The sequence below is a fragment of the Jaculus jaculus genome, chromosome 9 (genome assembly GCF_020740685.1).
Source record: "Jaculus jaculus isolate mJacJac1 chromosome 9, mJacJac1.mat.Y.cur, whole genome shotgun sequence".
Lineage (NCBI taxonomy): Eukaryota > Metazoa > Chordata > Mammalia > Rodentia > Dipodidae > Jaculus > Jaculus jaculus.
In genome coordinates this window covers 132,220,750-132,246,225 of record NC_059110.1, presented here as the reverse complement: position 1 = coordinate 132,246,225, position 25,476 = coordinate 132,220,750, and the positions used below count along the sequence as shown (strand labels likewise).

Sequence of the window (25,476 nt, the reverse complement as noted above, 5' to 3'; positions counted from 1 at the left end):
TTCTGTAAGAGAAACATACTATTGTTGGGCTGGGTTTGTTTTTGTTTTTTTTCCGAGGTAGGGTCTCACTCTAGCCCAGGCTGACCTGGGATTCACTATGGAGTCTCAGGTGGCCTCGAACTCATGGCAACCCTCCTACCTCTGCCTCCTGAGTGCTGGGATTAAAGGTGTGCGCCACCACGCCCGGCTTGGGTTGGGTTTTTGTTTGCTTATTATTTATTGCTTTATCAGTGGTAATACAAAGAATAAGGACAAGATAAATTAGTGGTTAAAAATTAGAAATTTGTCAGGGCTGCAGAGATGGCTTAATGGTTAAGTCATTTGCCTGCGAAGCCAAAGGACCCAGGTTCAATTCTTCAGGACCCACGTAAGCCAGATGCACAAGGGGCACATGTGTCTTGAGTTTGTTTACAGTGGCTGGAGGCCCTGATGTGTCCCATCTCATTCTCTTTTTCTCTGTCTCTCTTTTTCTGTGCTTTCAAATAGGTAAATAAAAATTATTTTAAAAATTAGAAATTTGTTACTATTTTTTTTTTCTAGTCCTGCAGACTAGACCTTATTGTCACTACAAGTGCTCTGAATGCTGAGCTTATTTGTCTGGCCAATGTTGTGTGCATGATGTGAAATATTTCCTAATTTCTTCTGGTAAAGGCCCATCATCATAGTGTGACCTTTTCTGACTTTCACATAGGTATAGGCAGGTACAGTTGCTTTTTCTTCAAAAGGAAAAGCAAGAAATCAGGTAACTGGTATGTTTATGGTGTCTCCAGTTCAAATCTATTGATTGTTATGCTCACACTTGGATTGGTTGATGGTAACATAAGCGTTACGTTTGGTTTGTAGAAATGCATCATGTGGTTGCCTATCCTCTTCTTCACTTTCTATCTTCTCCTTTTTGTCATCTCGTAGGTTTCAAGACGTAGTGAGAGAGCTGTCTCATCGTGATCAAGGAGAAGCACGAGAACCAGCAGAAATGCCACCACCCCAGTCGAGACTTTTACAGTATAGACAAGTCCAGGCCAGAAGCCCACCAGCAATCCCATCACCCCCTTCCACTGCCGATCACAGTGGCCACTTTTCTAGCCTGAGTGGCAATGGCAGAGACATTGAAGTAGCCAATAACCCGGCGTCTCCACAGCGCCTTCCGCCTCAGGTCCTGAGCTCCCCCTTCTCACTGCCGTCTGAACACCTTGCCCCTCCTCCCTTGAAGTACCTGGCACCTGATGGAGCGTGGACTTTTGCCAACCTGCAACAGAGTCACCTAATAGGGCCAGGATTTCCCTATGGCTTGCCTCCTTTACCTCACAGGCCACCGCAGAGCCCGTTTATACAAATACAGAATCACCCGCATGCCGTCAGTCAAGAGCCACGTCACCCGCTGTCATCTCGAGCAGTGTCGTCGTCTTCGCTCCCCAGCTTAGAAGAGGTAAAGGTTTTGTGCCTAATGCATACATTTTTGTTTTGCAGTTGGCTGTGAAGAAACACTACCAGCATTTATTGATTTACTAATAGGAGATCGTAGTAAGTATGGTAGTCTTTTAAAGATAGTTCCTTTTACCTTATTATACTTTTCAGATTTTGTAGGATATCATTGAAACATCAAGTCCCTTAGGAGATTTTATTGCTGTTGTTTAGGAATATTTGAAACTTGAGAACTCTTACATTAAAGTAGCCATGTCCTTTCTAATCTGAGGAAATGGTGTTGAGTGACTTAACTTTTTATTTTAAATTTGTTAGTTAGTGCTAGTTCCAAGAGCCAGTTCTTTCTCCTGCTGCTTTTCTGGATGCTTTATTGGACTGGGGCAGTTGATAACCCAGTGTAACCAGTCCCTACGTGTCAGAACACATTGGATCTATAATCATTTAACATAAAGTTGACTCTGCTAAACTAAGTAGTTTAAGTTAAATTGAATTTTTAGCCTTAAAATATTTAGATACTGCTGAAGATCATCATTACATATGTTCATTGATATGAAAAGTATAGGAATATATCCCTGCCATGTGGTATGGACTATAAAATGTTGCCTAGCTATTCCTAGTAAGTTTCTAGTGATTTAAGATAAGAATGTACAGCAGGGCGTGGTGGCACACATGCCTTTAATGCCAGCACTCAGGAGGCAGAGGTAGGAAGATCTCCATGCGTTCAAGGCCACTCTAAGAATGCAGAGTGGGCTAGAGTGAGACCCCACCTGGAAAAACAAAACAAAACAGAAAACAAAAGGGCAGGTCGTTATCCATCACAGATACCTTAAAACGGAGTAAACATTTATAGTGTTGTTTAGACAGGTTCTTGCTACGTAGCTCGGGCTGCTCTTGCTCTCACACCTCACTGCCCATCTCAGCCTCCTGAATGCTTGCATCACGGGCGTGTGTCGCTGCCCCAGCTTGCCGTTTGAAACAGGAGCGCAGCGCAGCACCAGCACAGCCTTCTTGAACGGGCAGCTCACCGCCTCAAGCCCCGAATCGTGGGGTGTCGGTGGAGCTGCCCCTCCCAGCTAAAGCAGGCCTTCCGATGTAGTCTTTCCAAGGAGCCATAAGGCAAGCCAGAGCATATAATTACTCTGTTGAGAATGAGCCTTGTTTTGGTCCCCCTGGTACTGGTTCAGGATTTATTCTTCAAGACCATCACTGAACCTGAGGACACAGTATGCGACCTAAAATAAATTAAATTACCACAAAATTTGCCATTATGAAATTCTCTCGGTTTTCTTGTCTGAGTATTCCCCCAGTTAACTGTAAGCTTTTCATTCCTGGGGTCCCAGAGTTGTTTACAATGCCTTTGATGTGTTTGTGTTTTCTATGTGGAGGAGCAGACTGGCATTCCATACCTGCCATTTTCACTGTAGCAGTCTCATGTCTTATTTAGCCTCCTAAATGAGCTTCTAATATGTAGGAAAACCATGCGCAGCAGTGTTTATAGGCTTTTTTTTTTTTTTTTTTGGATGTAGGGTCTCACTGTAGCCCAGGCTGACCTGGAATTAACTATGGAATCTCAGGGTGGGCTCGAACTCACGGCAATCCTTCTACCTCTGCCTCCTGAGTGCTGGGATTGAAGGTGTGCACCACCACACTTGGCCTCCCAGGCTTTTATGAAGTTTATACTTTACTAAATAATACTTCATACTGAATAATCTCTTTTATTCACCGATCTTCTTAAATGATCCTTAATTTTGGAATTTTAAGTTTTTTTGTTCCCTGGTGCTCTCAATATTTAGTTTCTTAAAAAAATTGTAAGAAATTTATCTGAGAGATAGAGGCAGAGAGAGAGAATGAGAATGAGAATATTAGTGTGTCAGGGCCCCCAGCCACTGCAAATGAACTCTATACACCTGCGCCACCTTGTGCATCTGGTTTACATGAGTCCTGGGGAGAACTGAGGTCCTTTGGCTTTTCAGGCAATTGCCTTTACTGCTAAGCCATCTTTCCAGCCCCTAAATGTTTGGTATCTGTATGAAGCTATGAATGTATAAATAGGTACCTTGAGTTGCCAGTGAGTTGGTTTGCATTGCAAAAACATTTGGTCATTTTTTTGGTCATTTTTGCTTTAGTACTCAGGATTTATAAGTGATGACTAACTTGCAGCACTGAAAAATTTTTGGACAAGGAAAATATTTTTTACCACATTGTAGATTCTGACATATTTAGCGTATTATGGTAACTTTTGTGAGTTCAAAATGATTTTGTGTGAGTCATTCACACAATGAATGACTTATGTTCTTGCTGTTTATTTCCATCCTTTTAAAATAATATCTTCAACTTTAACAGTACAAAGACATCTTGCTTTCCTCCCTACAGTGGTCTCTGATTGCCATACACCTTTGTAGGTTGGGTCTGTGGGATGAAACATGTAGATGCTAGCTCAGCAGTCAACTTGAACAGAGATGGGGTTTTTCTCCATATCTTATTTTCACTAATTTTTTTATTTGTAGTAATTTTGTTTTTGTTTTTGAGACATGGTTTGGCTATGTAGTTCGGGCTGACCTTGAACTGAGGTAAACTTTGAATTTATGGTGATCCTCCTTCCTCCTCGGCCAATGTAATGCTGAGATTATAAACATCTATCACCAACATCCACTTGTAATTTTTCTTTCTGTTCTTTTTCAAGGTAGGGTCTTGCTCTAGCTCAGGCTGACTTGGGATTCACTGTTTAGTCTCAGGGTGGCCTCAAACTCACAGCAATCCTGCTGCCTCTGCCTCCCAAGTGCTGGGATTAAAGACGTGCACCACCATGCCCAGCTTTAATTTTTATTTTCTTTGGACATATAAAATACATGGCCAATAGAGAAAATACAGAAGTTAGAGTACTTATGTAATTTTACTATACAAAGATAGCTACCATAGAATTTGGCCTTTCCTACCATCCATTCATAAGAATGTATGATCAGTTAACATAGGATTACTTGGTAAGAAAACCTGAAACACTTTCCCTACCAATCACTGGCAGCTGTTACACCCCCCAAGTCTTTTCACTAGGTCAGGGTACTCTCAATAGGATCTTGGTCCTATTTTATAACACTTTTTGCTGTTTTTAATTTTTAGAGCACTCTTATTTAGGTACAAATGCCTAACTCCATGCATAGGTTTTCCTCCTTTAGCTGAAATGCAGCAAAAACTGGGGGTGGCCCTTAGCTGCTTGGATGAGGCTGGTACACCCAAAGTGCTCTTCTTACCTGGAATTGGCTTCATGACATTCTTACCTGGCAGTGGATTAATAGACTCCTCCAGTTTGATTTCAAATACTAGTATACGTTAGGGATTATACTGTAATTGTCTGTGAGTATTTAGTTGGTTATCTTCATACCTGTATTAGATTATGATATATCTCTGACTAGAAGGCACTGCCTTATCAAATGCTGGATGCTTTATAAGGACACTGTGTCATTCTTGTGTTTCAGCCGATGAGTGGGCAGAGAGGAGGACTACTGAAAGAAAGTGCAGACACACAACAGAGTTAATTTCTAGCTTCTGGGCCTTTAAGGCTTCTGTGTCTGACATGATTAAGAGTTTTTCAGGGGCAATTAAAAATTACAGTGTTGGCTGGAGAGATGGTGTAGTGGTTAAAGCCTAAGGACCCAGGTTTGATTCTCCAGGTCTCACGTAAGCCAGATGCACATGGTGGCACATGCGTCTGGAGTTTGTTTTCAGTGACTAGAGGCCCTGGGGTGCCCATCCTCTCTTTCTCTCTGTAATAAATAAATGAAAAGAAATTAAAAATAATTCAAAAAAATTACAGAGTGTTGGTGCATGCCTTTTAATCCCAGCACTGGGAAGGCAGAGGTAGGAGGATTACTGTGAGTTCAAGGCCAGCCTGGTACTATAATGTGAGGTCCAGGTCAGCTTGGGCTAGAGTGAGACCCTACCTCTGGGGGAACAAGATAACATTTATTTATTTATAACTTGTTTCGTATGCATGCACACGTGTGTGCCAGCTTTTACTTGGAGTCTGGGGATCCAAACTCAAATGCTCAAGAGTTGTGCAGCAGGCAGTTAGTCCATGTAGCCTTCTTTCCAGCATTTAAGGGTAGTGTTTACCTATAAATTTTTAATTTTGTTTATTTTTATTTATTTGATAGTGACAGACGGGGGGGGAGAGAGAGAGAGAGAGGGAGAGGGAGAGGGAGAGAGGGGAGAGAGAGAGAGAGAATGGGCACGCCAGGGCCCCCAGCTACTGCAAAGGAACTCCAGACACGTGCACCCCCTTGTGTGTCTGGCTAATGTGGGTCCTGGGGAATCGAACCTTGAACCAGGGTCCTTAGGCTTCACAGGCAAGTGCTTAACCACAAAGCCATCTCTCTAGCCCTAAAATTTTTATTTGCATGGTAACTCTTTGTTCACCTGAGGAAGATGCTATTCTTAAGTATATTCTGGACTAAAATCACTTTCTGGACTGTGAATTTACTCTTTCCTTCTGTTTCTATACCAAAATCACACTCTTTTCAAAAATTTTTATTTATTTATTTATCTAATTTTTATTAACATTTTCCATGATTATAAAAAAATATCCCATGGTAATACCCTCCCCCCTCCTGCAAATTACCATCTTTTAACTTTAGAGTCTTTTTACGTATTTTGGCCAACACTACAAACCAAGGAACACAGTGAAATCTCCTATATTACCCTTTTCCTTCCAGTTTCTATATGGGGGATAGATAGGAGAGGAAAAGGTTTCCTACTAAAAAAATGTTCAGAATGTCTTCGTGAACTCTTTTTCTTTTCACACCTCTATAATACTTCTTAGATTTCTGAGTTATACTAAATGTGTAGCTTAAACTGTAGGAAGTTTTATCTCTGATGTAAGGGTGTTGTTCATTTTTTAATTTTTTTTAAAGTTTTTATTTATTTATTTATGAGAGAGAATAGGTACACCAGATGCATGTGTCACCTTGTGCATCCGGCTTATGTGGGTCCTAGGGACTCGAACCTGGGTCCTTTGGCTTTGCAGGCAAGTGCATTAGCCATTAAGCCATCTCTCCAGCCCCATTCATTTTCATCTTTTCTTTCTGGCACAACCCTCCCCCCCTCCTTTTTTTTGAGGTAGAGTCATGTTCTAGCCCAAGCTGACCTGGAATTCACTATGTAGTCTCAGGGTGGTCTTGAACACATAGCAATCCTCCTACCTCTGCCTCCCAAGTGCTGGGATTGAAGGCGTGCGCCACCACTCCTGGCTATCTGGCACCTACATTTGAAGGTAAATAGTCTTGATTTGACTGCTATTGTCTGCCATCCCTGCCCCTCAAGTTCCCTGTTGTGGAGCCTAACACTGTACAGGGAAGCTGGGAGACTGTGGCTGGTGATTGCTGAGGTGATTGCTGCCTCCTCTTAGTGCAGAAGCAGGTCCTGATAGCCGACAGCTTGTGTTGTGAACCAGCTGGAGATACTGCTGTTGGCTTTGCTCAGTACTGTATCTAGTAAGCCATCTAGTATACACAACGAAGCCAGTGGTCACCAAATTAATAAGGCAGCCCTTACCATGCTTAAATTGTCAAAGCTCATCATTCCAATGAGATGTTCAGCTTTAATTAAAGTTTTTGGCACCATAGTTAATATGACCTGGAAATCTCACTGGAGTGTTTAGCTGTTCCTTGGTGATTAAGTCTTGGTAGCATAATTATAAATAGAGCCCTAAGTAATATGCTGATTTTTCCCCCACTTATTTTATTACACACATACATGTGAAATGGCTGGCTAGCCCCATATATTGCAGATACTTTTTTGGTTTTTTGTGTTTTTGAGGTAGGATCTCACTCTAGCTCAGGCTAACCGAGAATTCACTAAGTAGTCTCAGAGTGGCCTTGAACTCACGGTGATCCTCCTGCCATTGCCTCCCGAGTGCTGGGATTAAAGGCGTGCACCACCACATCTGGCAATTGCAGATACATCTTAAAATAGAAAGGAAATTAGGATTTTCATGCTTAAACTAATCTTTAACAGAAATTTGTACATAAATTTTGTGATTGATTTTTTTTTTTCTTGTTTAGATTTCATATATTAAATGGATTTGAAATATGAGAATTACGTTTTGATATTTAGGAAGAGGTATTAGATATAGAATTTGAAAGTAGTGATTGTGTGTTTAGTAACATAATATTGTTGTTCAGTGTGAAGGATTTTTATATACAGGGGCTGAGGAGATGATTCAGTGGGTAAGAGAACTTGCCTTGCAAGCATGAAGGCCTGATTCGCCTTGAGCTAAGTTCTCCAGCACCCATGTAAAATGGCCACACATGCCTAAAACCTTAGTTTTGTGGGAGCAGAAGACTCAGGAGAATTGCTGGGGCTCACTGGTCTCCTAGTCTGCACACAAATGGCAGTCCCTTGTTCAGTGAGAGAGTCAGACAGAAGGACATATGCAGTAAGGGTAGTTTTGAATGCTGGTGGAGTGGACGCACCTGACTTTTGTGTCTATTTTGCTTCAGGAATATCATACTGTCCTTCACGTTTTCACAGAGTAGGTTTCATTACAAGAAATAAGGACTATAATTATGTAGAACTGGATTTGGGGGGAAAGCAAATAACTCTTGGGATTTAAAACCCTTTAGTCATAAAATTATCCCTTTTTGCTGGCAGGGGGATTGGAGAAAGAGGTTAGGAAAGCAAGGTTCCTTTGCAGTGCTTGGGCTTTGAAATCCATCCAGACCTAGTTGCTAAAATGTTTGATTTCTCAGATATTTTTTTTTTTTTTTTTAATTTATTTTTTTTTTGGTTTTTCGAGGTAGGGTCTCACTCTGGCCCAGGCTGACCTGGAATTCACTATGGACTCTCAGGGTGGCCTTGAACTCACAGCAATCCTCCTACCTCTGCCTCCCAAGTGCTGGGATTAAAGGCGTGCGCCACCACGCCCGGCTGATTTCCCAGATATTTAATTCTGAGATCTCCAACATCAGAAAATTAACCATAAGCAATTAGTTTTTGAGTATTGTTTAAGAATAAAGCAAAAGTTCTCTGGCATTATCTTCTTTTTTAAAAGCCAGCAAAACTTTATTTAATGACGGTAATTTTGATCTTTCAGAAAAAATTGCATATAGTTTAAGGAGGAAGGGCAAACCTTTCCTGTGAACTCTCTTCCTGGCTGCCCAAGCTGGTGTCTTCTCCTTGGGGAGAGATGGCTTGCTCTATAGTTGATAGTTTGGCTGTTTCACATTCAAGAATTCAAGGGCCAAGTAAGCGGAAGGTAACCCAGAATGTCGTGACAGTGACTCTGGTAGATTTCTCTTAGTTGTGACACGGTCTTCATCCTACTATCTCCTCTGCTACTTGTGTTGGGTGTAGGAAAATGCGATGGTTCGGCAGAAAAACACCACATGCAAATTGGTAGCATGTGCCTGGCCTGTGAGAGGCTTCCCATGGTTCTTTGTGCAGACCTCAACTGGTTTTAATGCACTTTATCAGAAAGTCACTTCATTTCAGTGTACATTTCTCTCAGGAAAAACAATAACAAAATACAGAAATAAATGTACTGCGGCTCTAGAAACTAAGGTAAACTTTTACTTTTATTATTACTGAATTTTGTGAAACTGATATGACCCTAAAAATTTTTTTAATTCTGTTAATATAATGTACTATAAAAATAAATATTGAAGGATGTCATGGCTATCTAGGTAACAGATAATGGTGGAATGGGCTATGTTGTAGCAGTGGAAGGAAGGATGGGAAGCAGAATAAATCAGGATTTACTATGTTAGTAGAGCCTACAGGAATTTCTGACGGAAGATTGACGGTCATTTCCTCAGTCCCACTGGGGACATTCTGTCGCCCTGTACTTAGTTGCCTGTGGGCAGGGGCTGCTTGCTGAGGAACAGAGGAAAGTGTCGCCAGGTTGTAGAAAGGCCTTGGGCCAGTGCTAAAGGACTCAAGCCCTCCCGCTACATAGAACTACTTACTTCTTGGATAACCTCCTACCATATCTTTTCTCCAACTTCTTTTTTACTGAAATTTCTGTTGATAAGATGTTGAACTACCAGGATTTTCCAAATCTTTTTTCTCTGTCACATCTTAATATTCTTCTAATTTTTCCTACTTTTGGAAAGACTTCTTTGACTTTATGACTTTCTATTGCATTTTATATTTGTGCCCTTAAATTTTGAATTTTTAGGCTGGGGAAGTAGCTCAGTGGAAAAGAACTTGCTTATTATTGAAATTGTTTTCAAGCATTTACTCAGATTTTATTCATTTTTCTCATAACTTTTTTTTTTTTTCCAGTGCATTGAACCTAGGTCTCTATGTGGGCTAGTCAGGCACTTGACTGCTGGGCCAGTTCTCTGTCTTCGTTTCGTTTTTTCTGTGAACATGTTAGGAAGGTTGTCATTATTTTGAGATTTTTAGTAAATTTAAAACAGTCCTTTGAAAATAATTTTGGAAGAGCATTCTTCATTCTTTTCATGTATTTTCCTGCCTTTTGCCTTACTGGTTCTTCATCCTGGATTTTTGGGGGAGGGAGAGGGTGTGTATGTATGCACACATGCATGCTCTGGTGCACGTGGGGCCAGAGATCCACTTTGGGGTGTCAGTGCTTGCCTTTCACCTTGAGGCAGTATCCCTCTTGCTTTCTACCACTGAAAATGCCAGACCTGGCTGGCCTGCAAGCTTTCTGATTCTTACAACTCTGCTTTCCACTCCTGCAGGCAGGGTTGGGATTACAGGTGGATACGCACTTTTTTTTTTTTTTTTTTTGGTTTTTCGAGGTAAGGTTTCACTCTAGCCCAGGCTGACCTGGAATTCACTATGGAGTCTCAGGGTGGCCTCAAACTCATGGTGATTCTCCTACCTCTGCTTCCCAAGTGCTGGGATTAAAGGTGTGCGCTACCACGCCCGGCTTTTGTTTGGTTTTTTGAGGTAGGGTGTTGCTCTAGCCCAGGTGACCTGGAATTCACTATGTAGTCTCAGGGTGGCCTTGAACTCATGGTGGTCCTCCTACCTCTGCCTCCTGAGTGCTGGGATTAAAAGCATGCGCCCCACACCCGACTTTGGGTGCATCTGTGTCTGGCTGTCTTGGGTTCTAGGAGTCTGAACTCCGGTCTCAAGTTTGCAGATAAAGTGCTTTTCACCACTGAGCCATCTCCCCAACCCATCTTGATTTCTTTCTTTATAGGTGTCTCTTTACCAAATTATAGGTGCATTAGACATAAGATTGTAACCTTATGGAGAACTGAATTGAACCAAGTTGAAATAAATCATGAGTGGTCCATAGTTGATACTTTATTTAAATCTTGGGAAAATTAAATAGGTTCATTTATTAAATAAATGAAAAAAATCAGTTAATATAATAGAAAAAGCTTTCATAGTACAGAAGGATTTTTTTTTTTTTTTTTTTTTTTTTTGGTTTTTCGAGGTAGGGTCTCACTCTGGTCCAGGCTGACCTGGAATTAACTCTGTAGTCTCAGGGTGGCCTTGAACTCACGGCGATCCTCCTACCTCTGCCTCCCGAGTGCTGGGATTAAAGGCGTGCGCCACCACGCCCGGCTATGGATTTTTTTTTTTTTAGTTGTGTGTGTGCATGTGTATATTCATGAATGTGTGCCCAGGTATATGTAAGGAGGTCAGAAGGAAAACCTAAAGGTGTCTGTGCTTTACTTTCTGTGAAATAGGTTCACAGGGCTCTACAAACTGGCATTAGGTGGGTGCTGGAGAATTAAACTCTGGCCAACAGACTTTGCAACCAAGAGCCTTTAACTGCTGAGCTATTTACCCAGCCCAGATACTTATGATTTAAAAAAAATTTTAATGAGAGAGAGACAGACAGAAGAGAATATGAATTGGTGTGCCAGGGCCTCCAGCCATTGCAATCAAACTCTAAATGCGTGCACCACCTTGTGTGCATGTGTAATCTTGCATGCTTGCATCACCTTATGCATCTCGCTTATGTGGGACCTAGATAGTTGAACATGGATCCTTAAGCTTTACAGGCAAGCACTAACCAGTAAGCAATCTCTCCAGCCCATATGTATGATATTTTAATAAGAAATTAACAAGTACTATGTAATATGGTCCTGTTTTCAGTAACTGTATTTTATATGCATGTGGAGAAAGATGCAGACAGTGTCTTAGTTTTCCTACTTCAAGGATGGCAAGTTGCTCTCTGATGTTAGTGATTGGATCCTATTAGTCTGATCCATCAATTTTGATAGTACCCAGCAACCTTTCCAATTGCAGCAGCTGTTGGTGGTTGTTACTTCAATCTGTTTTTCATTAGAGATGGCAGATGGTATTTTAAATTTCTTTCAGTTTCTCCTGTGTTTATTTTTCTTCTATAAAGGAGAATTTCCATCACTGAAAATTTGTCCACTCCTTCAAATACAATCTACATAGGAAAGGCAGATAAATACTTAATTCATGTATTTCTTTAAAAATATTTATTTATAGCTGGGCGTGGAGTGCATGCCTTTAATTCCAGCACTCTGGAGGCAGAGGTAAGAAGATTGCCCTGAGTTCGAGGCCACCCTGAGACTACATAGTGAACCCCAGGTCAGCCTGAGCTAGAGTGAGGCCGTACCTCAAAAAACCAAAAAAATATAGAGTGTGAATGAGTGCCAGGGCCTCCAGCTGCTATCACCGAATTCCAGACACATGCACCACCTTATGCATCTGGCTTACATGGGTACTGGAGAATTGAACCTGGGTTCTTAGCCTTCACAGGCAAGTGCCTTAGCTGCTAAGCCATCTCTCCAGTCTTCATGTTCTTTATCTTCTTTTTAAAAATATTTTAAAAATTTATTTGCAGGGAGAGAGAATGAATGGGGATGTCAGGGCTTCTAGCTACTTTAAATAAACTCCACATGCATGTGCCACTTTGTTCATCTGGCTTTTCATGGGTACTGGGGACTCAGACTGAAGTCATTAGGCTTTGCAGGCAAGCACGTTAACCACTGAGCCATCTCTCCAGTCCTGTAATTCATGTTATTTATTCATCACTTTTCAGAGGCATAAATTAGTGCTTTAGCAGGCCTCAAAGATGATCATTGAGGCCTTGTGATCCATCTTTTTTTTCCACTTTGAAAACCACTATTAATTATCATTATGTATTTGAATTTTTTAATTTTTGTAGATACAGTTTTTGATATCTTGTTCTATCTTTAGACACTAATTTTTAAAGAATTGTATTCTGATTTATGTTTTTGATACCCATGTGTTATAAACATTTTGAACTGAATAAAAGTGAGAATGTGTTTTTGCTAAAGCAGTGTCAAGGGTCTATTACTGCATTCAGTCAGTAATTTACACTTCTATCCTAAGGAATTATAAAAGACTACAGATGAGAATAGAATTCAATACAATTGACAACAGAAAGGAAGAGAGAAAAGTCATTAAAACCCCAAGTTTGTTCTTTGAACAGGTAAATAAAACTAGTAGCCCTTCAGCAGGATTAACAAAGAGAACAGAAGACACAAGCTACTAATACCAGGAGGGAGAGGAGAGGAACACTGCCGACCCACTGGCGTTACTGGGTCCGGACAGAAACCCTGCAGACAGCCCTGTGCGCCTCAGCACGGCTGTGGGGATGAGGTGGCACCTTCCTGAAAGCTGCAAACTCAAAAGCTCACCAACAGTGAAATAAATGGTACATGAGTAGTCTTGGAACTGTTAAAAAAAAATTATAGTTAAAGTGCTGTGGGAAAAAATGCCAAGCTCAGATGCTTCTCCAATTATATAAGGCAGAAAATTTACTAATTTGTAGTTTTTGCCAAAGTGTAGAAGGGAAAACTTAACAATTTATTGTAGAAAGCCAACATTACTGACTTTAAAACAAGGCAAAAACAGAACAAAAAAGAAAACTACGACTGATTTCCATTTACAGTACATTGAAATCAGCCAGAGATTAAAAGGTTTAACCAGGACCCTGTGGTGCCTATCCCTGAAATTCAAGATTTATGCAGTATTCGAAATAAAAGCAATGTAGTCTACTGAACTAGCAGTCCATAGCAGGGAGATTCCATCATTCTATCAGTAGATATCACTGGTGGGGGGAGGAGATAAACCTCTGGCTCGTGCATGTTTGGACAAAACACAACATCTAGTCACAGTAAAAATATTTGGCAAAGTAGGAAATTTCCTTAACTTACTGTTAGAAAGCACCTATACATGTTCAGTCACTACCATTGTAGTCAGGGGTGAGTGACGAAGCTGTAAGATTAGAGAGAAGGGAGACTGGTGGGCAGTGGTGCCCAGCTTCTAAGAGGTTGAGGCGTGGGCTCTTCTCATTTCTGATCCCAGGTGTTGAGGGAAGAAGGGGAAGGCAGTGGGGGAGGAAAGAGAGGAGGGGAGGAGGAGAGAAGGGCTTGTGTTCTCTACCCTTACTCGGTGTAACACTAGGAATGGTGCTCTGTACAAAAAGGCAGAAACAGGCCTAGGAATGAAGAAAGAAGAAATGAAGCTGCCGCTAGCTTCTTTGGTGTGTATAAGCATTTGCTTATCACTTGCCAACAGCGTATCTCTGCTTATATTTGCCATACCTTTAGGAAATCACTTTTCTACACATTTGCCTTTATGTTGTATGAAATAGCTATAGCAATATACCTTCATTTTATTTATCCAATTAAGAAAATATTAAGGAGCCAAGTATGGTGGCACACATCTTTAATCCCAGCACTAGGGAGACTGAGGTAGGAGGATCACTGAATTTGAAGCCAGCCTAGGCTACAGAGTGAGTTCTAGGTCAGCCTGAGCTCTCGAGTAAGAGCATATCTTGGGAAAAAAGAGAGAGAGAGAAAGAGAGGGTGCTGGAGGGATGGCTTAGCAGTTAAGGTGTTTTGTGCAAAGCCAAAGGACCCAGGTTCGATTTCCCAGGAACCACATTAGCCAGATGCACAAGGGGGCACACACATCTGGAGTTCATTTACAGTGGCTGGAGGCCCTGGTGTGCCCATTCTCTCTCTCTTTTTCTCCCTCCCTTCCTTCTTCCCTCTTTCTCTGTCAAATAAATAAATTCATATTTAAAAAAAGAAAGAAAAAAACCAAAAGGTAAAATATTAAGCTGGGTATCATACAATGTGCCTGTATTCTTAGTACTCTTGAGTTCTAGGACAGCCTGGGCTCTGTGTGCCAATTTCTGTCTTATATTTAATCTATATGTTCATTTTGCCTTTTTTTTCTAATAGAAAAAGATCAGGGCTAGAGATATGGCTTAGCGGTTAAGCCCTTACCTATGAAGCCTAAGGACCCCAGTTCAAGGCTTGATTCCCCAGGACCCATGTTAGCCAGATGCACAAGGGGGCGCTGCATCTGGAGTTCATTTGCAGTGGCTGGAGGCCCTGGCGTGCCCATTCTCTCTCTCTCTGCCTCTTTCTCTCTCTGTCACTTTCAAATAAATAAAAACAAACAAAAAATATTAAAAAAAAGAAAAAAGATCAGTTATTCATAATGTGATTTGAAATTGGATTTCGTATTTTATTGGCACATCAGTCTGTCACTAGCTGCTTAGGAGCTGTTACAGCTGTTACATAGCCCGATCCAGGTCCTGCTGTGTGTCACCTGGGGGATTTGAGTGACAGCTGCATGGCAGATACAGTAGTACACATTCTACAGATTTTGAGTATGTCTCATCTGGTACCCACCTTCTGTCTCATTTTGATTTCTTGTTTTCCTGAGGATCGTGTCTGTTCACTGCCTGTCCCACTGTTTTATGTGTCCATTGTTTAAAGAAAAGGGCTTATGGAAGTCAGTGGCTGAAGGCCACCAGACTGCCTTGAGTGTTCCATGTCCTCAGAAGTCTCTGAGAACCTGCTGTTTCCAAGGCTGCAGCTGGCATTAGTTTAGTATATCAACAGTCACATGTATAGACTTACAGAGTGTGACCCCTACAGACTGTGACAGGGTGAAGTTCCCAGTATGACAGTGAAAAGAAACTCCTCATTTTAAGAGCTAATTGTCTTCATTAGAAGCATTGATTTAAAAAGGGTGGGGGGTTCTACAAATGGTTGTGCCTAGTCCTTGGAGGATTGTGTGTCGTAAAGAACGTGAAGCACTTGGGGGAGTCTGGCTCTTGTGCTCAGGACCCTGACTTAAGGCTGAGCTGCTCAAAGTCATGGTTTCTGCTAAGTATATAGTGCTTGATGGTCTTAAAACAATGATTAAATTAAAAATGATTTTCACCACTGAAAAAAATAGCCTCTAAAGAAAAATAAAATGAAAGGTGAATTTAGGTGTTATTTTAAGAAGCAGAGAACATTAATATGTGAGAAAAGGAATGAACCAGATGGCAGTTGATTCCTCACCTTCCGATCAGGTAGCTAAGGCTTTGGAAACACAGATGTGACCTGGCCTCTCACAGCACAGCATGCCAGGTGAGAGGATGGATCTCCTCCGCCTTTCCCTGCCTCCCTGACTTATTTCCCACTGGGATTTTGGTCTGAGGCTTACACTAGATGCCTAGGCTCAGTTTGCCCCACTTATTGTCCTGATAATGTCCACCTGTGCTCTTGTACTTGCAAAGACATCCTGCTGGGCCTGATCAGCTTTTTTTTTTGAATGTGTATGTTTGTGCATGAGTGTAGGTGTGTGCCACAGTGTGAGTGTGAAGGTTTGAGGACAACCTTGGACGTTGCTCCTTACCTTCCACCTTGTTTACTATTCACGTCTCAGTTCACCAGGCCAGCTGGCCTAACGCTTCCCAGTGTTCTCCCGTTTACCTCCCTTCTCATGAATGATGACAGGTGTTCTCACTGTAGCATCCAGCTGCACGTGGGCTCTGGGGATCCACACTCAGGTCCTCACAATTGCATAGCAAGCACTTTACCCACTAAGCTATCTCCCAGCCCTCTTTTTTAATCCAATTTTGACTGACAACAACACTGTTAGAGGAAGATACTGCTGCTGCGCAACCCTCCTCCTCCTACCTCCCTCTTCCTCTTTAGTAATTTTAATTTAATTTATCAGAGAGAGAGAGAGAGAGAGAATGGGCACATCGGGACCTTCAGCTGCTGCAAACCATGTGCCACTTTGCACGTCTGAGTTACATGAGTCCTAGGTAACTGAACCTGAGTCCCTCAGCTTCACAGACAAGCCTTAACTGCTAAGTCATCTCTCCAGCCCAAGAAAGATTCTTTTTTTTTTTTACATACATTTTTATTAAACAAATAAGGCTGGTAGTAAAACATTTTTATTATTTAATGCATAAACATAAGTCCTTTTATTAGAGAAATTGTACATATTGGTGAATGTGGTCAATGGTCATGTCTATGGGTTAATTCTTTAAAAAAAAATCACAGCCACTAATTAGGATTCTCTGCCTTCTTCATTACATTGTGAAGTGTCTTGTGTAGTCATATTCTATTGTTGGAATGACAGCTTGTACAGATTTCAAAAAAATTAGAAGATACATATGAACACCAAGCTCTCCCCCTCCTTCTGCAACAGTCTCAATAATTTTCTTCAGCACTGCAGCATGCCTGCATGGGTGAACTGAGCACATAGGAGATGATGAGAGATGAGGATGATTTTCAATGGTTACTGTTTTCTTCACATGGTCTTGACTGATGTCTTCATACAGGAGCTCAACTGTTAAGGGCTGTCGTTGCTCATCGTAGCCAAATAACCATAGTCGTGGTGTTTGATAATATTTATCATAAGTGATGTACAGGTCATAAGTTCTGGTTTGTAAAATAGCATCTTCACCTCCAGCATCAGCTGTAGCTTTACAAGCCTCTACTGTTTTCCTGGTGTCAAGGGTAGCCTCATCTGTTTCCAACGATCCACTCTCTTCATTTTCTTCCATGTCTGCAGCTTCTCCTTCATCTTCCTCTTCATCCTCTTCACACAATGCTGAGCAATCTTGAAGTTTCATACTGTCCTTGCTTTCCAGTGTAATCTCCTTAACTGCTTCAGTTATTCCTGTAATACCTGTATTACGATATGTATCTACCCATCCCCCATCACCATCATCTTCTTCAATGATAGCTTCCAATTCATTTGAATACTCCATCTGTTTGCACCTTTTATAGCATGGCACATTGCCATGTTGGACAGTGGTGGACTAAGTGATCTCCAGCTGCCACAAACTCTTCTGGGGTGATTACACCTGTTTCCTTAAATTTTGATTCCTTGAGCACCGGGGTCAGGTACTCGGCCACTTCCAGAGCCTTTCCCTTCACCGTGTTGATGACATTCTGCATGGCGCAGGCGCAGAATCAGGCGGGCGGCCCCCCACCCCGACGCAGGGTGGGGTTGGGACAGCAGGCCGGACCGGCGCTGACGTCACACTCCGCCCACACCCCCCCCACAAGCTGCGGACTCGCAAGGGCCCTGGAGGTCCGCGACGACGGCACGCACCCAAGAAAGATTCTTACAAGTCAGAAATACCGTAGTGGAATGGCAGATGTTAACATTATTGAGAGGGAACGGTAGGACAATAGCTAAGCCCTCCTTATCACTCAAAAGTTAGACCTGAATGCTTTATGTGACCAGTAAAACAGTTATACATAAGAGGGGCCAATGCAAATGCTCCCCATTCCTCACTGAGCCAGTCCTCTCAGAGTTGCAGAATGGGTGCTGGGTGCAACCCACCCTGGTCAGCTGTCCGGGGCGATGCCGTGCGTGAAGTAGGCGGGAGCTGGTCTAGCCAGCCTGGCTCGTGACTGCACCCCTTAGCATTGACACCTGGTACCCACTACAGTCAGGCAGGAGCCGGCTGGAGATGCCTTGCCGACAGTAGGGAGACTTGAAATAGCTGTCAGACGGCTTCTGGGGAGGGCAAAGGAGGTTGGGCTGTGGACTCTAGGAAGTTTAGAAAGGGAAAAATATAAGTAAGTTAATTAGGTTTCAAACCTAAAAAGTACTTGGAGAAGGTAATGAGTATTCACCCTGTGTCAATTAATTGGCTAAGAAGAATCAGGAGTGCTTGTGTTAAGACAAGAACCATATCTTGCCACCATGTCTAAGGAAAAAGAAATTCAGGAGTTAGGAAGGCTCATGAGGTAAGGCTAGATGACTACGTTCAAGTATGCTGAGACTCAGCAGACTTCTGGCTTCACATTGAAGCACATCTGCCTCTTCCTTATACTTTCTTGAAATATCAGTAAAGCTTTAGAACTGAAGACAGCTGCTTCGACTCTCTCTTGCTATATGAAATCTGAAGCTAGACGTGTTGTCATTTGTGCTGTAAAGGACAGAACTGAGTTTTGGATCCAAGTTCCCTGACACCATGTTAGTGTAGGCTGCCCATCATCATCATCATCATCATCGTACTTTATTTTCCTGGGAAAGTGAGGTGAGGAGTTCAGGAAGAATCACTGTCACAGTGGAGAATTTTCTTGAGAATTTCTGCCTTGCAAGGCAAGATTGCTTTGAACCTAAAAGGATGTGGGGAATAGGAGGAGGGGCACTGACTTACTAAATAATGTCCTTTTACTTTGTGCAGTATGAGCCCAGGGGACCTGGTCGGCCCTTGTACCAAAGAAGAAGGTCATGTAGCCCAGCCCAGCCGTGTTCTGAAGAAACAAGCACTCCCCAAGACAGTCTGGCTCAGGGCAGAGAGCTGCAGGACCACAACACCCCACCTTCTTTCAGCTTCCCACCCCCCGAGTCCTGGGCCAACGCCACTTCATCTGCCTCCTACCAGAACATTCCATGCAATGGATCCAGCAGGACAGCTCAGCCCAGGGAGTTGATAGGTAAGAGGAATGGTTGCGTCTCCAGAAGCTGTGGTTTTGACTCCTGGAGTTTTTTTTTTTTTTTTGTTTTTTTGTTTTTTTGAGGTAGGGTCTCACTCTGGTCCAGGCTGACCTGGAATTAACTCTGTAGTCTCAGGGTGGCCTTGAACTCACGGCAATCCTCCTACCTCTGCCTCTCGAGTGCTGGGATTAAAGGCATGCGCCGCCACACCTGGCATGACTCCTGGATGTTTAATGGAGCTTTCTGTTGACATAACCCCCGACCTCTGTCTCTCTCTGTCTGTCTCTCTTTCTCCTCTTATATTATGGTGCTGGGGCTTGAACCATACTAAACGAGCACCTTCTCATGACCCACATCCCTTGCCTAGTTTCATTGCCATCTGTTGTAGTTACCTTCTCATCGCTGGGACAAAACCCGACCAGAAGCAGCTTACGGGAGGCAGTGGTTTATTTCAGGCTTGAAGATTCCAGGGGAAGCATCATTATGGTAGAAGAAATTGGCTTACTTCATCATACAACCACAGCAGAGAGACAACAGCCAACACCAGCAAGCAGGAGCTGACTCTGGACATCTTAGGCTAGTCTCAGCGTCCACCCTCAGTGACATACCTCTTTCAGCAGAGCTCTGCCTGCTAGAGACTTAAATAGGAAGCTTAATTGTAGTCAGAAATACCTCACGCTATGGGGGGGAGGCATTTGCATTCAAACCACCACCCCATTCTTGAGCTCAAAGGAGTGCTTTGGCCTTGGTGAGGTCTGTATGGTGTATTTTGTTAGTAAGCATATCCCTGTTTTGAAATAGATTTGTTTTGCCTGTGACTGAATAAGAGAAGTAATGGAACTTAAACCATATTTCTTTCTTTTTTTTTTTTTTTAATTTTATTTATTTATTTATTTATTTGAGAGCGACAGACACAGAGAGAAAGACAGATAGAGGGAGAGAGAGAGAATGGGCGCGCCAGGGCTTCCAGCCTCTGCAAACGAACTCCAGACGCGTGCGCCCCCTTGTGCATCTGGCTAACGTGGGTCCTGGGGAACCGAGCCTCGAACCGGGGTCCTTAGGCTTCACAGGCAAGCGCTTAACCGCTAAGCCATCTCTCCAGCCCTTAAACCATATTTCTTGCTGATCTTTTACCAATATCATTTTTTAATATTTTATTTATTTATTTATTTATTTGAGAGAGAGAGAGGGAGGGAGGGAGGGAGGGAGGGAGGGAGGGAGAGAGGGAGAATATGGGTGTACTAGGGCTTTCAGCCACTGCAAATAAACTCCAGATGTGTATACTCCCTTGTGCATCTGGCTTACATGGTCCTGGGGAGTCAAATCTGGATCATTTGGCTTTGCAGGCAAGTGCCTTAACCGCTAAGCCATCTCTCCAGCCCCGATATTATTTTTTGTGAGGGAGAAAGGATGAGTGAGCAAGCATGAGAATTGGTGTGCCAGGGCCTTAGCCATTGCAGTCGAACTCCAGACACATGTACCACCTTGTGTGCATGTGCGACCTTGCACGCTGGCATCACCTTGTGCATCTGGCTCACATAGGACCTGGAGAGTCAAAGATGGGTCCTTAGGCTTTGCAGGCAAGTGCCTTAACCACTAAGCCATCTCTCCAGCCAACCATATTTATGTATAGATTTTTGAGAGAGAGAGACAAAGAGAAAATTGGCCAGCTACTGCAGTTGAACTCCAGACACATAAGCCATTTTGTGTGCTTGTGCAACTTTGTGCACTTGCGTTACCTTGTGTGTCTAGCTTGTGTGGGATTGGGACAGTAGAATATGAGTCCTTAGGCTTCGCAGGCAAGTGCCTTAACCGCTAAGCCATCTCTCCAACCCTATAGATACTAAAAAAAAAAAATTAGGGCTGGAGGGATGGCTTAGCGGTTAAGGCATTTGCCTGCAAAGCCAAAGGACCCAGGTTCGGTTCCCCAGGACCCATATTAGCCACATGCACAAGGGGTCGTACACATCTGGAGTTTGTTTTCAGTGCCTAGAGCCCCTGGCATGCCCATTCTTTCTCTTTCTCTCTCCCCCCCTTTATCTCTTAAATAAATAAATAAAATATTTAAAATGATTTTTAAAAATTTATTTGCGAGCAGGGAGGGAGAGAGAATGGGTGCACCAGGGCCTCCAGCTGCTGTAAATGAACTCCAGATGTGTCTGCATTACTGTGTATCTGGCTTTATGTGGGCACTGGGAACCAAACCTTGTTAAGCTCTGCAGACAAGCACCTTAATTGCTGAGCCATCTCTCTTAGCCTGGCCCTTAAAACGTATTTCTAAGTTAAGAGAAAAATTTTTTTGTTTTGCTTAGGAAACACTTGTTTTCAGAATTGTATGTTTGTTTATTTTGTTCTGTCAGAGTTGCATGTGGGAGTGTTCTCAGCCAATACCAGTTTTGAAGGATTTTGTTGTCAGGAAAGCATTGGCCAGGCACTATGTAAAAGTGAAGCCATAAGAGGGACAGCAGAGTCTCACATCCAAGGATGTAGACATCCTGTGTTTATTCCTTGGATTCTCATAAACTGACTCTCAGTCCATGGCTGAGAGAGAAGCATAGGCAGGACCATAAGTAGACATGGCCCAGGGAATCTGAACTGGCTGGACACAATGATATTTTCATCTTTTCTTTGTTCCTACTTCTTACTGTGTTGATGACAAAAACCAATTGTGCTCCTCCCGTTCTCTAGTGTCCTTTTTTTAGGCTGAAGACATCCATCTTTGTGCAATGGGTTTTTGCCCAGTAGTATCTACCTTTATATTTGAAATTAACTTTGCTCATCCCTGGAATGTGAACCCATTGTTTCTACATCTGACCCACTTCTGAGTATTGCCATTACGCATATTTTTAGAACAATGGACAGAAAAATTGTCTAAAAGATCTTGTCTTGTTATATTCATGCATAAAAATTGTCAATGAGAAAGAAAGGGAGGGTAGGAGGGAAGAAAGGAAAGAAAGAAGGAAAAAAGGAAGGAAAGGATTTGCTCTGGGTCCTGCCAATATAGTGCAGGGGTAGGGGGTTTGGTTAGCATGCTTGAGGCCTTAGGTTCAATTCCCAGCACCACCAAAAATAAAAATCTGTGTTTTGTTTCTTGGTTAGAGACATTGTCATTTTAAACATTCATCCGTACCTACTGTATGTGAGTTTCTGTTTTCCTCTGGGGTTATTTTGTCATTGTTAAGGTCTGAAACAATACATGTCTGTTATACTAGCATTTCCTGAGAAACATCTTAATTATAAAATCAGTAAATTATAAAATCAGTAAATTCTCCTCCCTCTCTTCCTCTCCTCCACTATTTTGCTGCTGCTATTATTAGTCTCCCCCCCCAAAAAAAAAAATCACTTTAAAACCTGCCCTGAACTGATAATGTAGAAAAGTTCCTGTTCTCTGCTTGTAGCTCCACCCAAGACTGTCAGCCCCCCTGAGGACCCCCTGAAGCCTGAGAACGCGGAGGTGTCCAGTTCCTTCAACTACAGCACGCTGCAGCGCCTCGGCCAGTTCCCACCCCTCATGCCCCACAAGCAGATCGCGGAGTCGCCCAACAGCAGCAGCCAGCAGAGCTCTGTGGGGAGCAAGCCCGCCATGTCCTACGCCAGTGCACTGCGGGCGCCTCCGAAGCCCAGGCCCCCACCTGAGCAGGCCAAGAAAAGCAGCGATCCCCTGTCTCTGTTCCAGGAACTCAGCCTGGGGAGCTCCTCGGGCAGTAATGGCTTTTACTCCTATTTTAAATGATCATCTGTTTTTCCCCTCAAGGGAAAACGTTTGAATTTCTGTTTGTCATCAGTAGAATTAAGGTAGCTGGACTTCATCTATAGATGCACAATTCCCTTTGTTTTGATATTAAAATATGTTCTCATTCAATTGCTTTGCTGCTAGACTTACAACTAATTTTTTAAGAGTATATTCCATTATTTTGCATTTTCAATGTGAGTCAGAATTTTGACAGCTTTTATGTAGAATAAAAATATTTTTAAATTTGTTGTTATATGTTTGCATCAAGCTAGCAGCTAAGAGGTTAATTGTGCAACTATACAAAAAAGAGAAAAAAGAAAAAAAGTTTGTTTAAAATGTATTTAAAAAGAAAAAAAAACTGTAAGTAGCATTTACATTTATTCAAGAATATTACCATATGCTGGGTTTCTGTACCAGAAATGGCCAGTTGATGTACAAATGTATGTTATTTTTTGCTTATTAAATTCATTTAAATTTTTTAAAAAAAATAAAGGGGCAGCACCTTCTAAATACTTTAAGTTTTATCAGCTTTTTTGTGACAGGATGCTGCATTCTAAAACTTACAGTTTTAGACTCCGTGATGTGCTGTTGTAATCTCCATCCAGTGCAGGATAGAGCTAAAGGCATTTTTTGCCTGTGTGTTCCGTATGCCACTGTTTTTTGAAATGTGAAAAGAAAAAAAAAAAAAAACAATGGCATACTTAGTTTTTTTTTTTTTTTTTTTTTTTTTGGACAAGCTACACTTTAAGCTTGTTTTAATGTTACTTTGATAGTGTGGTTTTTTTAAACAAATCATGAAGCTGAAAAATTTTTAGGATTGTTGGTGCTTAGTAGACTTGATAACTATTTGAAAACTGCGTGAATTTAGTGAACATCCTTTTTCATCCTTGTGCATGTGTAAGCATTTGTAGCCCGGCCCCTTCTCCAGTGGCATCGAGAAGTGTGCCGTGTAAAGGTTTGGGTTTCTTTCCCTCCAGTAAAAATTTTGGTACCTTATTTGATGTTTACATTAAAATATGACATTATACATGACAACTCAAATATTTTGCTAGTTTTGTTTGAGGAACATCATTAAAGAAAAAAATGTGATGTTTGCAAAAACCTATCAAAATCTGGGGCTGAAAATTACCCTTACATTTCATGTCTTTCGATTCTCCTAAGAATTCTCCAATTGAGCTCATACAAAAATATGAAATTTGAATAGCTGTTCGAAATATTCTCCAGTAAGGAAAATGTTTACCTTTTTAATACTGGTGGTCTTGTAACACATTTGAAGCAATGCATGTCCGTATCATTTCCTGATCCAGTAGTGCTAATTTTATATTTCTGAGATATCTTGAACTATAATATATCCTTTAAAAAAAACTGAGATGGGGCCTGGGAAGGTCTCCTATGAGCCCAAATTTCTGATAATCATTTAAACAGCTTTCTGGAAGACTCCTGTGGGTAGGCCACACTATATTTACTGATTAGTGTTTTAAGCTGAAATGAAAGTGACAAGGATAAGGAAGAATTCCTTAGTGTGTTATATGACTAGAGGGCAGGTTATGTTGACCAGCAGAATCCCCTGTAATTCTCACACAGCACAGAATGGAAGGTGTGTTTGGTTAAAATGGAGCCTGTCTCTTTAATTCAGCCCCACTGTGTGTGCGTTTGAGCCTCCATTGAGATAGCAAATGCAAGCCTTCACATAGCAAGGACAGATGGTGTCACTTAACTCTATCAAATGTTGATCTGCATACTTTTGTCAAAAGAAGAAAAAAATCTTGCTGTAGGGCTGCTCTGTTTCCAACTATATGCTCCAAATCAAAACATAGCTCAAAAGAAAATTACGATTGGTCAATGTCAGGTTGTCTATGAAAAAGAATGCTCTCATCAGAGATGGTCCCCAGACCTGCCCCCCTCCCCCAAAGAAATACAAGACCATGACAAATGTGGAAGTATGCAGACTGCCAGGGCTTCCAATTCACCTGTCCTCAGGAGATTATCACCTTCCTTTTTCTGTTTTCTTTTTTAAATACTTGAACCTTTAAAAAAAATAACAGTTTTTGAGTTATTTATATTATACATAGTTCTACCCTGTCATCTTATGTAGAAATATTGCTGATGGGAAGGAAGCCTTGGCTGAGGAACCTGTGTTCCCGTGCTGGGCTGTTTCTAAAAAGTGATCGGTCATGCTACTTGCTAGCTGTCTGCCATTCAGTCTCCCAGCATTCCTCATGTCTCTTGCTTCCAGTCAAGGGTGTGAGTGTGGTTTCCATCTTCTTCTGTTCTGGATAGAGTGCTTATTTTAACCTCAGCTTCTTTTCTTGGCATTACTCAGCACTGTCTGCCTTTGCACGCTTGAAGGAGTCTGTTGTTTGTAGTAACGGCGTGTGGTTTCCAGCAAGACTGTGTGAGCGCCGTTGCTCGTTTGCATTGCTGCTGCTCTTCGTTGTTTTCAGGGTGAAGCCAGACTTAAGAAAATAACTTGTTTTCCTATTTCATGTGCTAGGTTCAACTTCAGAGCTCAGATGGAACATGCATATGTATGTGTATATATTTGTGTGTATTCCCGCGTATACACACATTTTTAAGGAAAAACTCTGGTAATATGAGTTATTAACTTTTATTCTAGAACAGATTTCTTCTGTGGTTAATTG

At 41.9% G+C, this 25,476-nt stretch overlaps 1 protein-coding gene and 1 pseudogene across 5 annotated transcripts in view; one reads left to right on the top strand and one right to left on the bottom strand.

The window, feature by feature from the left end:
• The window catches only part of Helz (helicase with zinc finger), a 181,032-nt gene extending 157,166 nt beyond the window's left edge, over positions 1-23,866 (top strand). For all 5 annotated transcript variants that reach the window (XM_045159247.1, XM_045159244.1, XM_045159245.1 and 2 more), the window contains 3 exons: positions 910-1,426; positions 18,848-19,100; positions 22,500-23,866. In XM_045159247.1, the coding sequence (XP_045015182.1) occupies positions 910-1,426; positions 18,848-19,100; positions 22,500-22,834 (1,105 nt within the window). In that variant the 3' untranslated portion in view covers positions 22,835-23,866. The remainder of the gene's footprint in view (positions 1-909; positions 1,427-18,847; positions 19,101-22,499) is intronic.
• LOC105943834 lies at positions 16,664-17,628 on the bottom strand (annotated as a pseudogene).
• Positions 23,867-25,476: the final 1,610 nt, after the last annotated feature.